Below are 18,304 nucleotides of genomic sequence, written 5' to 3' on the forward strand. Positions count from 1 at the left end.
ACAATTCTTCAAACCACTCCATCTCTAGAAGTCCTCCAGGACTCGCCCTCTTACTTGAGAAGACGCTGTTGTGGTGAGCCCGTGATATTAGAGAATGCTTCCTCGCAAGTGGGCAGAAAGAAAGGTGGAGAGTCACTGCTGCTGATACTTCTACAGCATATTGGAGTCGAAAGAGCACAACCTACAGCCAGGCTAATATCTGAATTCTAGTTCTGCTGCTTACTAACAGTGTGACTTTAGTGACTTTAGTGTTTCCTCACCGGCATGTGGTCTTGGGCCAGCTACTTGTAATAATAGACTGTACCTCAGAGGGTGGTTATGGACTAGTGGTTAATTAACGCAAAGTATCCAGAACAGTGCCATGCTGCCATACACCTAGTAAATGCTGAATAAATACTAGCCACAATGTGGATATTTTTATTACGACTAAGGCAAAAGGAGAACAAAATGTTCTGATAATCCCTAGTCTTTCACTGATCAAAGTTTGCAAATCCCTTGGAAATCTGCCAAAGACAATAAAGCATGAAAAAGAATCTATCTGAAGCTTCACAATTCATCATAACTAAATGAAATAATGTGGAAGCATTGTTTCATGTGTACAGTTAAATAGTACATAATTCAGTACAAATATTTCTATGGATAGTTTTAAGCCTAATGCGTGTATATTTACTTATTGTTATAAATATGAGGTTAAATATGCCTTGGCACAAACCCACTGTACTATAGTAATACATATTATCTGTCCCTAGTAGTTAGTACAATCATATTTCATTATTCAAAAATGAAAAGAGAATTGGAGCAACTGTTTGAATAGAAACAAAGTCACAGAACAATGCATTTAGGCCAATAATCTAAATTTGCTGTCTATATTGTCCAAACTCACTTCATAATTAATGTGTAAAACCAAGTTACTATAAATATCAGACCCTATAAGTTTTGGAGAATGTAAATAACAAGGACTTATAGTTAGAGTATAATTTAATACTATTGATTTTTGTTGTTATTTCTTTGTATAACTTAAAACTACATCTTACAGTATAAATAAGATTGTGTTAGTATTCCTAAAGTCAATATTCTTAAATCACCAACATATTAAGAATATTGACATTAAATATATTGAATACCAGCTATTCCATTTCCCAAGTGGCCTCTATTAGGTCTACAAATTCATAACATTCTTTCCAAATCAGTGACTTGAGCTAGTAGTTAAATTCAAAGAATTTATCTTTAGAATTTAGGTAAATTGGTAGGTAAATAGTTATAGATATAGATATAAATAATGTGTGTATGTGTAGATAGATAGGTAGATAGATAGAGACAGACAGACAGACAGACAGACAGATAAAGAGAGAGATGAAGAGAGAAACAGACAAAGAGAAACAGAGATGAAGGGGAAGGCCAGAAAAGAAAATATGTCACCTAGAAATGACAGGAAAAATCAAGCATGCATCTCTATGGCCAAAAAACTCTAACTGAAGTTAGACTGAACACTAACTTATCAATAAAGTATCCCAGAATAGGACTCCCTCCATCTATAGCTGGCTGTTTCCAAGAGATGATGATATAATCTTTGTTGGCCTCCAGGCACACGACATCCAAGGGAGCGGCTGGTGCTCCTTCAATCTCTGCATCAGCATCTGTGGAGATACAGAAAGATCCCATTAACCCTGTCAGACATGCTCTGTCGGCTTGGCAGGCTGAGGTCTCGGCACACACATTCCTCACCACATCACCACAGTGGCTAAATCTTTGGCCCCAGCAGAGCAAGCCTCAGATCTTGTAATTTGTATACCAACATAACCATGTGTGTTTTTCACTGTCAGTAGGAAGAACATCCTGTCAGAAAATTGAAAGGGCTCTGAAAAGAACCATGACCTTTGCCTCATGACCTTTGCTGCCCAAAATGTTCCAGAAGAAAAATAAGATGGAGATGTTGGAGATTGCTATCCAACAGGTCAATTCTGCCAGAAAATCTGCTCTTATGACATTGATTGTGCAATGGTACTCAGAAACTATGAAGGCTCCAAAGAGGGACAAACAGTCCCTCTGGGTGCAACCATAAGAGAATAAGAACCATACCCTTTGCCCATTCCTGTGCTAGACACCACCATTTTGCGAGGGAAAGAAATACATTCGATTTAATCAAATGATTGTTCCCGAACTAAAGATCATCTGATGCAATACTCACATCTGAACTTAGTTTATCTGCGTTTAGTAAAAGTCCAGGATAATGCAAGGAACAGAGGACAGCGACTGTTTATGAAACATGATCCCCTGACTGTGTGGTCCCCTCTGGCACAGCTAAATTAGTAAATCAGGGATGTTTTTAGGAGAGGATAGGGAATGAGAATATGCAAGTTAGTAACCTTTTAAGTAAGAATAATTAAGACAAGAGGGAAGGTCCCAGGGGCAAGGAGTCCACAGTTGCCAATTCCTCCTGGCATTTGACCAAAGCTTTCATAGACAGTTAGGAGGAGAAGAGGCTGAGACATGCAGGAGCCACTCACCCAAGGGAAAGCACCCATGTTGACTGAACACTTTCTTTTCCTACACTCTACATACACTTCTGTAACTCTTGTAAGTTACTAAGACATCTCATGACATGCCAGAAATATTTGTACACTTCTGAATTTAATAAGTATGCATTCATTACCTGCGAAGAGCTCAAGTCACTTGCATTTTGAACATTCTGTTTCTTGCCCCATGAACCAATAGGAAAGTGTCTCTAGGCAAATACTTCCTGCAGAAGTGCTACAGGAGAATGTAACTAAATTATTGTGCCTAAAACCTAATGCAGAATCCCTGCGTGCCACACAACGAGAGATGAGCATTTTAGTGCGGAGAAACGTCTTTCCTTGTTGGATTTGACGGCGCTGGGTGGGGGAGGATGGTGCTGCTGATAAAGGCAGAGCAGTTAGGGAATGGAGGGGGGCATGCTGAGGCTGTACTTCAATAACACAAGAGGAGCTGCTGGAAAGCCACTCCGCACCCAGGGGATAGCTGGTGACCTCTAACCATGTCCTTTTGCTAAAAGCCTATAGCACAACAACCAGCATTGATAGAGCAGAGTTTAGTTAGCTGAGCATCCATTGCATAGATGTGCTCTAGCAGGAATACACTGTAAAGGAGCTGGGCAGATGGTAAGCATTCAGGGAGCCATTTTCCAACATTTTATAGCATTGCTTAGAATATACCATTCACGGGGGTGGGCTTGACAACTTTTCAAGTTACTCAGGCATTCATTCATTCATTTGTTCATTCATTCAGTCAGTATTTTTCTAGGTGCTAAATGCAAAAGTTAAAAAATAAGGATCATTCTTTCTCCTATGGAGTTACAATATAGGGGGAGAACAAAATGTACTTGGAATGACAAAAGCATAACTGTGAAGCACCAGAACATGGTATTTGCCTTCCAGCAGCTGCTGCACAATGTCTAGCCCACAGTACCCAGCAGACATCATTAGTTTCTAATGCTCCAGAAAGCCAAACTTTTTGTAGGTTTGATTAATTGGGTCAAAGACTAGCCTGCTACTCTTTATATTTTGACCTCTGACACAGACTACTGATAACTCTTTTGAAAATATAATTCTATTTTTTGTCTTTATTGTAAAAGTAGCACATTTATAAAAGTATGATAATAAAAAATATGTTAAAATCCCTTTTCATTCCATAATTCAGAGATAACTACTACTAACATATTGGCCCAAATCTTTCCAGACATTTTTTCTTTATTTATAAACTCAGAAATGATTATTTTTTAAATAAAATGGGATTGTGCTGTACAGTTTCAGGTAAACTTTTTTCTTGATATATTTCCATATCAATCAATGTAGGTATATAGCATTAGTTTTCATTGCTGTGTGGGATTCCACTGTTCACATGGAGTATCTGTTGCAGCAAGGTGCACAGCTAGTGCTACAGCTCTTAACCGGGGAAAGAACCCAGCGGCACACTAAGAGTCAGAGAACATCCTTTATTCAGCCAGCAGGCTTAGCACAGCAAGTGTTACACCTGTCTTCTCATCTTCTGATCTTCTGATCCCCCTTCCTTGTTCTCTTCCTGCTTTTATATCCTTGGTAGGACTCAAAAAGCATCCAATCAACTACAAGCTTTAATATCCAATCAGCAACAAGCTTTAACATCCAATCAGCAACAGTGGGATCCCAAAATTACCCAATCAGGATTGCGCAGCCAGCTCAGCCGGAGCACAGGCCCAGACAGCAGGAGGGGGCCTCAGCAGTGTTCCCTGCAACTGGCCTGTGCAGCGCCGGCCCATGGGGATGCGGAGCGACAGAAGGCACGTTCTGGCGCCTGACAGTTTTCCACGTCAATCTACTCTATTTTATAACCCCCATATTGGTGGATATCTAGATTTCTTCCAGTTTTCCCCAATAAAAACATTTTTTCACCTCTGTGCACTTATATCCTAGAACTAGAATTGTTGGCAATGTGTGCTTTTAATATGCAATGGCAAACATCCCGGGAAAAGTTGAACCAATTTACACTCACCAGCTATGTAGAGGAGAGGTATGGTTTCTCCATACCTCTACCACGGTGGGTTTTAAAAGTCTCTTAATTTTTTAATATGATAGATAAAAACATTATCTCATTTCAATTTTCATTTTTGTTTTGATTACGAGTGAAAAATTTTCATATACTTATTTGTCATTTTCAATTCTTCTTTCATGACATTTCTATACCATTCTATACCTTCATCACTTTATTATTTCTCTGTTTCTGTGAGTGTGTGAGAGGGAGAGAGCACAGAGAGAGGGAGAAAGAGAAGGAAAGAATATATAAAAGCCTAGAAGAATATGCAACAAAATGATAACATTGGATATCTCTAGAGGGTGGTCTTATAGATGACTTTTCTTTTTCCTTTATTTCTTTTTAAATTTACATTACCTATTTTCCCCAATGAATACATATTATCTAAATAATAAAATCTGGCTAAATATGTATTGCTCTTTGCAATGTGTTTCTGCAGACATATGGTACTTTGTACACTGATCATTGTGTAGTGGAAGCTATTTTCTAAGCAGCACAAACATCTAAAACAATGCATTGAAATAGCCTCATGCAACTCAATGGATACAAAGTACTTTAAAAACACATGAAATATTTAAAACCTTGGCAGTTTCTTAAAAATGTAAACATAAATTTATCATATGATAAATATCTGCCTGTGCCTCTCCACTCTGGCTGGAAGGGAACATGGGACAGCACCACAAGGCACTGTGGAATAACAATGTAGATGGGAGCTGGGATGCTGAATGACCGTGTGGAGCAAAGCCATCTGGACCATCCCCTACCTCTGGATTCACGTCGAGGAGAGAAATAAACTTCTTGTTGATGTTTCATCGAGGAGAGAAACTTTTTGTTGTTTCATTTTAGCAACTGAGCCCATACCCTAATTAAAATCCTGGGTTAGGCATCAGGAGACCTGATGCCTATTCCCACCTATTCCACATCTGCTTCTAATTAAATGAAGCTTTTGGTAAATCACTGTACATTTTTGAGTCTCAGTTTCTGCCTCTTAAAATTAGGGGGTTAGATGGAATGGGAATCCTAACAGTTTTTGTGCCATTGACCCCTTTGACAAACAGGTAAAGCTTAGAGGACTGAGAATAATGCTTCTAAATACATAAAATAAAATACATAAGATTACAAAAAGCTCAATTACCCTTTGGGAGTCTGTGGATCCCAGTTAAGTATATCTGGATGACCTTTAAGGTTCCATCTTGGTGAAAATGCCTATAAATTTATGATTCTATTTAGTGCATGAGAGATAAAAATTAGTAAGTCTACCTGTATTGCTTATATCCTTAATTTTCTGCATATTAGGATGCTTTTACATCTTAAAAACCTTTCTGACCAAAGAGAGACAGAAGACTGTCCCTCCAGATAGCCAATTCTAGAGGTAGCAAAGGGCCCAGTGGGGAGCATGCCTTCGACATGCAAACTAAGTAATCCAAGCCACACCCCCTCTGTCTGGCCCATATAACCCAGGTAACCCAGGAGGCAATGTCCCTCTGCCTTAATCACCCCCTGGCCAGGTCCCAGGCAACTAGGGACCACACCTATAGCTTACAGCCCATCAAAATTATTCGAACTAGCCAATCTTAAACTGTTCACTTGCCCTGCCTTAACTTTCAAAAAAAACTCCAATAAAGGGCATGGTCTAAGCTCTCCCTTTGCTCCTGCCCCTTCTGCCTCCTGACTGACACAGATGCTCTCCTGTGTGGCCTGCTGTGCCTCTTGTTTCTAGATCCTGTGAGTATAATAAACTTTGTTTTCTTGAGCCTCTTCTGTGTCTTTTCTTCTGGCTGCACCTGACCGGCCATCATGTAGTAGGACACAGAACACTACCCTGGTATCCTGAAAGTGTTAAGGGTCTTCCAAAGTGGGATCCCATGGAGAAATAACATTCTACTTGTATATATCCAATCCATTTAAGACATCACTGAGAAAAAAAAAAAAGACTCCTAAAATCAACAATTATGGTTTGTCTCAGGAATTAAGTTGTAGACCCTTGCTTCCTATCAAAACTGAAGCTATCGAGAAAGAGCCTGGAATGAAATAATAAATTTGCTACCTAAATACATACATATTAAAGGGTAAGCCCCAAAATAATACATCCCTCTTTTGTGGCAGCTTCCATGAACTGAGATGGCTTTCTGTTTTATTAGGATTTAGCTTCTCCACTTAAACACCTGTAGAGAACTGTATTTGTGGCTTATTGAAGATGAGGAAAGTCCTGACAGTAGTGACAGTAACATGGTCTAGAAACCATGAGTTGGTGCCTTCAGGGTCCCTTTTGTTTGGTGCCTTCAGGATTCACCTTTTACACTAGGTCTAGTTTTACTAGAAACTAAAATGCTTAGCCCAGGTAACCTGGAAGAAGTTTGAATGGCTCTTTCATTATTATAAAAACATGCTTGGATAAATTGACTTGGGCTCAGTGTGGTAAATATTGTTGGGTGTTCTGTTTTTTGCTAGGACTTACCTCGAACAAAGACGTAAGCACTATATTGTTCATAATATTCTCCCATCTGTACACGAATTGTATAGAGGCCTTCATCTTCCTTGTTGAGATGGGAAAATGTCAGTGTTGCCCGTTCTCCACTCCAACTTGTTTGCACCCATTTTGATGGAGAAACAGGTGCTCCTAAAAATTTTTTAAAAAAGCAAATTAATTTATTTTTCTTCCATTATTTTCTTCTTCCTATCCTCTATTCCTCTCCCTTAAACTTTTCTATATTGAAAGCTATTTAATTACTAGAGGAAGTCTCTAGGACTTTGAGTCATTGTGCTATGTTTATATTAGTAAAAATACTAGACGAAAAGTTTGGGCACCAGGGCCAGATATATAATTTAGAGGGGCCTGGTGCAAATTAATTTGCAAGGCCTCTTGTTCAAAAATCAGAGAAAAAGTTAACTTAAAGGTGCTAAACTATTCCTGCAGATTACTATGCAGAAGAAAAACAAAAGTAGAAATGTATTTTTTTAAAAAAAGACCAAAAAAAGAGTAATAATAAAAATGAAAAAAACAAAAAAATTTTTAAAGAAAAAAATAATTTTTACAAAGAGGAAAGAAAGTGCTAAAATATAAAGCTTTTTCCTTTAAGAATATTTTATTACTTATAAAGTACACTAGGATAATAAAAGTAGCCAAAATAATATTTTGGTGCTATAACTTTATATACAATAAGTAATATTACTTTACTATATTTTTTACTTTACTAAAGTGATGATTGATAATAACATATTTGTGGCCTGCTTTTCTACAAATTCATTTATTAGTCATCTAAATTTATACTTTTAGTAACTTCATTTTATAGAATTTATAAAGGCACTCTTTATAAACACAAGTTCACAAATGAGTTTCCATAACTTATTTTGAGAAAGACTTTTCTGCTGATGCAACTGTTGCTGGAGCTGTTAAGAATGTTACAAAGGCTATAACAACATTAGGTTAACTTTCTGATACGCTATTTCAAGATATAAATTTTAGTACTCTTGTACTGATGATACTTGAGGAACAATTTTTCTAAAGTGATTTAACTCTTCATACAGTTTTGTGTAAGTCCAAATTTAATTTTAAATGTAAATTTATACAATTGCTTTTTAATGCTTTATCTAACTTGTGGAGATGATACTAAGATCAAAAATGACTTGTGATTTGTATATAATTTAGAACACCTGCTGTGTATTCTATTATTGTCTCTTCAATTACAAGCTTTAATTTAAAAACTGTCTTCCTTGTTAATAATTAACCCATCCAAAGTTAGACATAAAAATCATGTTTTTTCCCATCAAATGCTAAAATCTTTAAATATAATTTCTATTTATAAGCCTCAAGACCAGAGAGTCCAAAGTCTTTGAGAATTCTAATAACAGCCTTATGTGCTTTATTACAATGTCTACATGTACACTTTTATTTCATAATATTTTGCTGACAAAGTTTATTGCTCAGGCCAGGGAGTTAATATTTGTGCAGAGCCCACAGAGATGAGTTCTGGGGATGGATGGGCAAGCTGACCTCCCATTGTATGTCCCCGACCTACCTCCATGTGGAGCCCCTCCTCTCCTCTGTGGCTGCAGCCACCATCACCTCTGCTGCTGCCGGTGCCGCACCATTGCTAATTCCAATCTGGGCCCAGGTCCTGGTTCCAGCCATCACTTTGGAACCTCATGGTGCCACAGACTGCCCCAGGTACTCTCATGCCCACCAGGCCTGCTGCTTGGTGAGGATGCTGCCTGCCACCCAGTGCCCACCATGGTGGGGGAGGGGGGCCTACATCTGCATGTGTCTGCCTGGTCGCTGGCCTATCTCCTCTGATCATGTGTATCCTCCATAGTCCCATTGGACTTCACACACAAAACACAAGTTCAAAGATAAAATGATTATGAATTTCAAGACTGTGACAGCAGAGCACTAAGCCAAGCCCAGGTCCTCTTCCTGTGGGACTGCACAGTTTACATGACCAAAAGGTCAAGCCCTGGAAGGGACCTATGTTTTAGCCCTCTTTCATTAACTATACAACTTTGGGCACATCATTTAACCTTCCTGGGCCTTAGTTTTTTTCATGAACACAATGGAGTTTGAACCATCATAAAGTACCTTACAGGAAATACCACAAAGGATCACCATTAACTATTTTTTCTTTCATTTTTCTATATTTCTCCTCCAAGTTTATTTAAAAAAGGGTTACACAGAAAAATTATATGAAAACATTACTAATACACAGAATAGCTAAGTGTATCTGGAATTTTAAGGGCTTTAAAATATAATCCCTCTCTAGAAATAAATCTGCTGAAGACTTTAGGATGAATTAAAAGGGCTGATGAGAGTCTCTGGGTTTATTCATTGCTCTCTCCACTACACATCTTTTATTAGCTAGGAGCTAGCTTCACAGATAAATATGCACCTAGGGGCAAATTCGATTTCATAAATTTCAATGCTTTTTTTCACTATCTAGGCATAAAGGGATGCAGAGGTCAGGGAAAGTACAAATTTTCCTGTGCGGTTTTCTTTTCTGCATTAGACCTCATGTTTCAGTGATATAAGAGGAGGTGCAGGGAAATAAAAAGAGCTCTGGGCTTAGAATGAAAACCATCAGCTCTGAAGGTCTCACACGGCCAAAATTTGGCTGTGGGATTTGGGGCAATCCCTTGTTCTCCTCAGACTGTTTCGTCTTAGTCTATTGAATGAGATAATCTGGTATAGAAACTCAGTATATGTAGATCTAAGATTTGTCGTTATTTTAGAAATAATATTATTTCTTAAATTCAATACTTCAGCTAATCAACTTGTTTTGATAGCTTTTTTGTTTTGTTTGGGTTTGATCTGGAGTGTTAGCTAGCCTTTAAATAGACTTTGATCCAAATCAGATTTAAAAGGGAAAATTAAATACTTGTTTCTTTTTCACACCAAAGTATTGCGGTTCTTTTGAAGCAAAGTAAGGCTGAATTGTGATTTAAAGCTAGATTCAGAGGAACTGACAATAGAAAGATTTTCTTTCTGTTCTACCAGCTTCAGTTACAATACGATATAAAACAAAAGAATGATTTTATCTACTTTTGTGTTCTTAAGGGACATCAGTATAACTTGCATATTTTAGAGGTTTCAAAATTATAAGGAGCCTTTAAAACATTAGAATAAAAGTGCCAAAGTCTAAATTTCCTCTTCATTTATTATGCTGGTTAATGAAGAATATCAGGATTTTATTGTTTTATAAGGTTATGATTTTTAAAGTTTCATACAATTTCAGTGGTCTCTATGAGGAAGGATATTTTACCAAATAAAATTAACTTACAAAATGAATGTACATTTCTTGTAGTTCTTGCCATATATTACTTATTGATAAGAAAATATCATCTTTACAAATATATTATGAAAGTGTTGCTACTTTGCTGTATATGTAAAAACTTTTTAAAACTGCAGTAGGAAATCCCTCTAACTTCCAGATTCTGCCAGCTCTGATAAGCAGATCTGCAAACTGGTCTACAATCTTCTGTGAATAAGAACCTAAGCGAGGATTCATTATAAAGACTCACCATTTCTATACCACTGGATCTCTGGCTGGAAATGTTTAATATCAGGAGTGATGACTACACGACAGCCTAGACTCATCGTCTCTCCCTCTCTTCCAAAGGACACATCAAACTTGTCATCAAAGTGGATCTCAAACTTGGATGCATAACCATAAGGGGTCACAGCAACTGGGTACAACAAAAACAAATATCAGTAATTTATTTTTTTTCTCATCAAAGAGACACAAGCATTTGAATAAGCACAGGCAGAAAGCAGTCACAACAAAGACTAATCAAATTACTTATTTGGGCAAAAATGAAGTTCTATGTAAGAAGTATGTAGAACATATGCATAATATTAGGTCATTAAATATGAAATGTCCGATTTCAAATCAAAAGTTTAGCTTCCTGTATTTCAAACAAGGAGCAGTACAATTAATCAAAGTATGTGCCTAAACTCAACACAGTTTTGCCATCTTCACAGTAGCTTGTTTATGCCAGCAGTGAGGAAGCCTGGGGATTGAGTGCGATGAAATCATAAAAGGTATTTTCCACAGCTTGCTGAGAATTGAATATTTTTCCTTGCAAGAAGTGGTCCGCAGCCTGGAAGTAATGGTCACCAGCTGGTATAAGTTCTGGTGAATAGAGTGGATGGCAGAGAGTTTCTAAGTCCAGCCTCTGTAGTTTAAGCAGGGCTGTTTGTGTGACATGTGGTCAAGTGTTGTCTTGCAAGAGGATTGACCTGTCTCTATTGACCAATCTTGGCTGCTTAATTGCAAGCATCCTCATCATTTCGTCTAGTTGATTGCAGTAGACATCTGCTGTAATCCACTTACCAAGTTTCATGATGCTGTAGTGGATAGTACCAGTGCTGGACCACCGAACAGTCACCAGGAGCCCTTCATCACTATCCAACCATTGTGCCAAACACGGTTGTCACAAAGAATCAATTTTTCACCACACATAACAATATGGTGTAGAAATGGTTTGTCTTTATGTCATGATAGCAAAGAAAGGCAAGCTTTGTGATGATTTCTCTTCTGATGCTCATTTAATTCATGCAGTACCCATCTATCCAGCTTCTTTACCTTGCCGATTTATTTCAAATGGTCCAATATTGTTGGAATAGTAACATCAAAACTTGCTGCTAATTTATGTATAGATTAAGATGGATTTGCTTCCATTAGACTCTACAGCTTTCATTATTATCTACCTTGGTCTCAGGTCACCAATGTGGCTCATTTTCAAGATTAAAATTACCAAATGGAACTTCTCAAACCATTGATGCACTGTGCATTCATTAGCCACATCCTTCCTAAACACTTCATTGATATTTCAAGCTGTATGTGCTGCACTGGTTCCATGATGGAACTCATATTCAAAAATAACATGAATTTTCGACTGATCCATGGTTTCACAAAAATTGCTCTAAAAAAGTGTGAAAGATAATCACAAGCCAAACCCATGCATTTGAAAGAATGAGGATACACCTACACAATAAAAATAAAACAAGAAGTATCAGAGTGAAATTTCAGAGATATCAACTGTCAAACTTAGTATTTAAGGAAACCAGACATTTCATACTTAGTAACCTAATATTTGTATGAAATTCTTCATTGATCATATAAGCTAAATGCTTATTTTTATTATTATAATCAGTAGAATTTAAAAGGTCAGGTTTAATGTCTTAAATGCAAATTAATAACATATTTAGCCTAGACTTAAATCGATGGCTGCAATATATGTACTTTTTAATTTTAGATTTTGAGTTAATTTAAACTCTACTGCCTTTACTCTTGAGACAAAGTAGACCTATCAATTACTCATAAAAATGAAGTTTTTCATGTGACAAGAGATTAATAACCAGAATATAAAAGGAGCTCAAACAACTCAGCAGCAAAAAAACAAACAATCTGATTTAAAAATGGGCAAAAGATCTGAACAGACATTTCTCAAAAGAAGACATACAACAGATTTTTAAAAAAGAAAAGAAAAATGCATTTTAAAAAAAGAAGGCATGCAAATGGCCAAAAAGTATATGAAAAAATACTCAACATCATTAATCATCGGAAAAATGCAAATCAAAACTATAAAAAAGTCAGTTAAAATGGCTTTTATCAAAAAGACAGGCAATAACAGATGTTGACAAGGATGTGGAGAAAGGGGGACCCTTATAAACTGCTGTGGGAACGTAGCTTATTATAGCCACTATGGAGAACAGTATGGAGGCACCTTAAAAAACTAAAAATAGAACTACTATATGATTCAGAAATCCCACTTCTGGGTATATATCTAAAAGAAAAGAAATCAGTATATTGAAGAGGTATCTGTACTTGCATGTTTATTGCAGCATTCTTCACAGTAGCCAAGATATGAAATCAACCTAAGTGTACATCAATGGATGAACAGATAAAGAAAATGTGATATGTATGCACATGGAATATTATTCAGCCATAAAAAAGAATTAAATCTGGTCATTTGCAACAACATGGGTGGAACTAGAGGACATTATGTTCACTGAAAGAAGCCAGACACAGAAAGACAAGTCTTGAATGTTCTCACTTGTATGTGGGAGCTAAAAAAACTGATCTCACAGAAACAGACGGTAGAATGACGGTTAATTATCAGAGGCTGGAAAGAGCAGTGGGAGGAGGATAAAGTGGGGCTGGTTTATAGTTACAAAAACACAGTTAGATAAAAGGAATAAGATCTATTTTTGGTAGCACAATAGGATGACCTTAATTAACAATAATTTATTGTGTATTTCAAAACAACTAGAAGAGTGGAATTGGAATGCTCCTAACACAGAGAAATGTAAATGCTTGAGGTGTTGGGTATCCCAATTACCCTGATTTGATCATTAAACATTGTATGCTTGTATCAAAATATCACATGTACACGTAAATAAGTACAATTATTACATATCCATAACAATGAAAATTTTTTAATTAAAAAAATTTTTTAATGGAATTTTTCAGTAAGGTGCTTCAGTTTCTTTAATGATCTAAGTAAAAAATATAAGAAATGTCAATGAGGCCAGGTGTGGTGGCTCATGCCTATGATCCTAGCACTCTGGGAGGCCGAGGCGTGCGGATGCTTTGAGCTCAGGAGTTCAAGACCAGCCTGAGCAAGGGTAAGATCCTGTCTCTACTAAAAATAGAAAGAAATTAATTGGCCAACTAAAAATATATACAGAAAAAATTAGCTGGGCATGGTGGCTCATGCCTGTAGTCCCAGATACTTGGGAGGCTGAAGCAGAAGGATTGCTTGAGCCTAGGAGTTTGAGGTTGCTGCGAGCTAGGCTGGCGCCATGGCACTCTAGCCCAGGCAACAGAGTGAGACTCTGTCTCAAAAAAAAAAAGGAAAGAAAGAAAAGAAAAGAAAAGAAAAGAAAAGAAAAGAAAAGAAAAGAAAAGAAAAGAAAAGAAAAAAAATGAAATGTCAATGAGAGAAAATGGAAAAGTTTAAAATATTTGTATTTTTAAAAAGACTTTTCTCAGAAATACCTTATTTATAGATTAAGCAAATACCTGCCACATCAATTCTCCTAGGTTTTATTTTCTCCTTTCACAAAAGAAAGGACTTGGGAAAGAAATGATTATTTATTGATGGGTTGTTACATGCCAGGCTTCACATTTGATATGTCATCTATTCCTTGCAACAACTCCTTGGCATAGATACTATTTTTTCCTTTCTTTCAGATGGGGATAGGGAAGTTCATAGAGGTAATATACAGCTAATGCTAAGATTTCACAGCTGGTAAGTGTGAAATTGAAATTCAAATCCATAACTTCCCAAATCCAAAACTTAGGCTCTTTTTCACATACTTCGCCTCCCCTTCTAAGACCTCTTAGTATTAACTTGAAAATGCAAACTAACATTTATTGAATTCACCTTTTGCTCAGTATTGTTCCAAGTATTTAAAAGTGATTAACTCAAACTCCATAATAACCCCATTAGGTAAGTACCATTATTATCTCTATTTTACAGAAGAGGAAACTGATGGATAATGGGGCTAAATAACTGCCCACATTCACCCACAGAGCCAGATTTGCACCAGCATGCTGTTTCCAGAACCCGTGCCCTCAACCAATACATTGTCCTGCCTTAAATTTGTGTGTTCTCAACCGCTAACCAACAGTGAAATAACTTCTCTTTGAAAGCATATCTCCCAGCTGCCTCACTTCTACATGAGGATGTTCCACTGAGACCAGAGAGAAAAACTTGATCAGATCTTGCACAGCACTCGGAGGCTGGACTCTTCCAAAGTGGAGGTGAGGATTATCAGGAAGGTCTGTAGTGACCTGGATGTTCCAGACCAACTGGAAATGCAAATAGGTCCCCCACCCCTGGAAGCAGAATGTAAATCCTAGGTTCTCTCTATATCTGAGATTGGAGTTCAGCAGGGAGCTACTTCACCTTTGACAACCAGAAAACAAAACATCATTCATTTGTCACTTCCTCAACCCTTTATCACACATACTTTCCATCCCAGGAAAAACGGTTTAGGGCAGGGATTGGCAAGCCTGTGGGCAAATCTCAACTGCTTCCTGTTAGTACCATTGAGAATGGCTTTTAAATGCTTTAATGGTTAAAAAAGAATCAGAAGAAGAATAATACTTTGTGACATGTAAAAAGTCATAGGAAATTCAAATTACAATGTCCATAAATAAGTTTTTCTTAGAACACAGCCATGCTCATTCACTCACCAACTGCTGATGGGTTCTTTTGTGTTACAGTGGTAGAACTGAGTGGTTGTGACAAAGACCATATGCTCTATAAAGCCTAAAATATTTACAATCTAATCCTTTAGAGAGAACGTTTGCTGACCCTTTGTTTAAAATATGGCTTATAATTAAAAAGACCAAGTTACAAGTCCCTATTCTGCCACTCTGTGGGTCTTGTCCTGCTATTTAATGTCTCTAAACTGTTTCTTCATCTGCACAGCACAGATAAAAATACACCTACTTTATAAGCTTTGGGGGAACACTAAATGAATCAATGCATATAAAAAATGTCTTAGTACTGTGTCTGGCACAACTGACCAATAAATAACTATCAGAACAGAACCAAGAGCAGGGAGCTATGTCTGCGATATTTGCCAGCATATTCCAAGTACTTAAACCGGTATCTAGCACATAGTAAGCACTCAATAAATATTAGTTGAATGTATGGCTATCAGCCCTCTATTTTCTGTTTTCTGTCAGGAACAACTGCACTCAGTTCAGGAGTTGGCCACAGGAGGTGCTGTAAGGTTGAGCAGTAAGAGAAGTGGGGCCACACTAGGCTTTTAGAACCCACCTAACAGAGAGGAGGGAAAAGGGAGAAACATGACTGATGACACGCTGTGGGAATGAGCAGGATACACTCAGAGGACTGAATGTGATCAACAGGCCAGTCCTGGGGACATTGGGAGATAAGTCATAGTTCCAGAATTTCCAACTATTCTATCTCAGTATTAATCAAGTTGTGGAAGGAGGACATGACATGGGACATCCTCCTCTGTTGCTGTACCCTCATCCCTCCTGCCCAGGGGATTGGTACCAATGATTATGACTTACAGTATTCAAGTTAGGAGCCATCCCATGAAGTCAGTGGAGTAGGTCATCTGTAGACACCAAACTAACCAGTTAGGTGAAAAAGAGGCCCATGAAAAAAGTATCTTCAGCCATTTTCAAAACGACTATTTATTTGTTTATTTACTTATTTGAGACAGAGTCTCACTCTGTTGCCCAGGCTAGAGTGCCATGGCATCAGCCTAGCTCACAGCCACCTCAAACTCCTGGGCTCAAGCGATCCTTCTATCTCAGCCTCCCGAGTAGCTGGGACTACAGGCATGCGCCACCATGCCAAGCTAATTTATATGTGTGTGTGTGTGTGTGTGTGTGTGTGTGTGTGTGTGTGTGTATATATATTTGTCCAGTTAATTTCTTTCTATTTTTTTAGTGGAGACGAGGTCTCACTCTTGCTCAGGCTGGTCTCAAACTCCTGAGCTCAAATGATCCACGTCCCTTGGCCTCCCAGAGTGCTAGAATTACGGGTGTGAGCCACCGCACCCAGCTATTATTTCTTAATGTTTGAAAAATATTTATTTCTTAATGTTTGAAAAATATTTATTTCTTAATGTTTGAAAAATAAGTTAGGGCTTGACTACCTTTTTCAGTCTGTCCATTATAAACATATAATTATTTCAACAACCATAAAGATTTTACTATTGCTTCCCATGAAGAGAAGTTCTGATGTAGATGAAATGATTGAAGTTCACAAAATTCACAAATTACTACTGACCACAATATTCTATTATTTAACCACATTTAGACTTCATTTTAGATTGCACTTTATAAATTAAGGTATTTATTCATTCATTGTTGAATATCTGCTCTGTGTCAGGCACTGGAGTTTAGCAATAAAAGTTCCCGCCTTGCCTTCAAATGGCTTGTGGACCAGTGGGAGAAACTGACACATACTGGGTAACAGTGTCCAGTATCACAGACCCTCTAACGAGGTGCTGAGGCCTCACCTGGACACTCAACCCTGACTGGGTTGGGGCATGGGAGTAGTGGTGGGGGCTAGACATGACTTTTTAAAAAATTTTGTCATGCACTCTGATAATTTTTATTCTATTTTACTTTTTTAAGTAAAAAGCTGATTTAACCCCCTACATTGACTTAATTATCCACACCAATGGATGCTGAACACTTTAGGCACTGTTTTCTGAAACAGGTAGTAGTGGGAGACAAACCCAATTGTGTGCTTTGGAAAGATAAAATTAAGCAGAAGCAAAAATGATTCGGTAAAATACTGTGTGGGAGAATGAAATAACGAAAGAGGAGAGAGAATGGGAATGGAGAGGTCATTTCAGGAACTTTTTAAAAAGACAAAATATTCTGATCTGACTAACCAGATACGCAGGGGAAGGGAGAGGGCAGAACCCGAGATAACACACCTGGGCAGACAAGTGCCTTTAAAAGGAATAGGGGCGGGGGTGCATTTAAAAATCAAAAGGAATGGGGAAGTCAGGTGGAGGAAGTAAGTATATGTGTATATAAGATTGCCAATTCTATTTCAGGCAAAGAGTGTTGGTGGGATTTGGAGGTTTGGAGGAAATTGTTAGTAGGTAAGCTGACTATAGCCCTGAAGTTGGGATTAAGGAACATTCATTCCATTTTATAGAATTAGCTGTTGCCCCCCCCCCTGCCCCAAAGAAGTTGGGATTAGAACCAAACAGAAATATAGAAATAAAAAAAAAAATAACCCCCCCAGAGAGGGCAGTTCAAATTATGACAGAAGATGAGATGCTCTAGAAAAAATAAAGAGAGAAGAAGAAGGATGAGGGTAGTACACCTCTATGGTAAGAAAAAGGACCCAAAAGGGAGAGAATTTCCACATGTGGTGAATTAAGAATGGCAGATTCTACTGAGGTAGAAAGATGAGGACTGAGAAAACAGCACTCAGTCTGTCAGTGTTCTTTTGCACCAGATTTGGTAAATAAGAGAAAGAGGTACCTTGAGTGAGTGGTGGGAGAAGCCAAATTCAATAGGGATAAGCAGTGAGTGATGGTAAGAAAGTGAAATAAATTGAAGTTCCAGACATGATTTCTGAAGAAGGTGATGCCAACCTGGATAATTAAGGATGAGTAAGGGTGTTTTGACATAGTCCAGACTCGTGTGTGTGTGTGTGTGTGTGTGTGTGTGTGTATTTGGTTAAATCATTTTGCCCAGGTTTGTATAATGATCTTTCTTAGTTTAACACAGAAATGGTCAAAAGC

At 37.7% G+C, this 18,304-nt stretch overlaps 1 protein-coding gene across 4 annotated transcripts in view; it reads right to left on the reverse strand.

Annotated features, from left to right (window-relative positions):
- MYOM1 (myomesin 1) overlaps nt 1-18,304 on the reverse strand; it is a 153,673-nt gene that overhangs the window by 75,945 nt on the left and 59,424 nt on the right. For all 4 annotated transcript variants that reach the window (XM_012746091.3, XM_075993618.1, XM_075993620.1 and 1 more), the window contains 3 exons: nt 10,561-10,725; nt 7,007-7,168; nt 1,496-1,637 (listed from right to left, as the gene is read on the reverse strand). In XM_012746091.3, the coding sequence (XP_012601545.2) occupies nt 1,496-1,637; nt 7,007-7,168; nt 10,561-10,725 (469 nt within the window). The remainder of the gene's footprint in view (nt 1-1,495; nt 1,638-7,006; nt 7,169-10,560; nt 10,726-18,304) is intronic.

The sequence above is a fragment of the Microcebus murinus genome, chromosome 17 (genome assembly GCF_040939455.1).
Source record: "Microcebus murinus isolate Inina chromosome 17, M.murinus_Inina_mat1.0, whole genome shotgun sequence".
NCBI lineage: Eukaryota > Metazoa > Chordata > Mammalia > Primates > Cheirogaleidae > Microcebus > Microcebus murinus.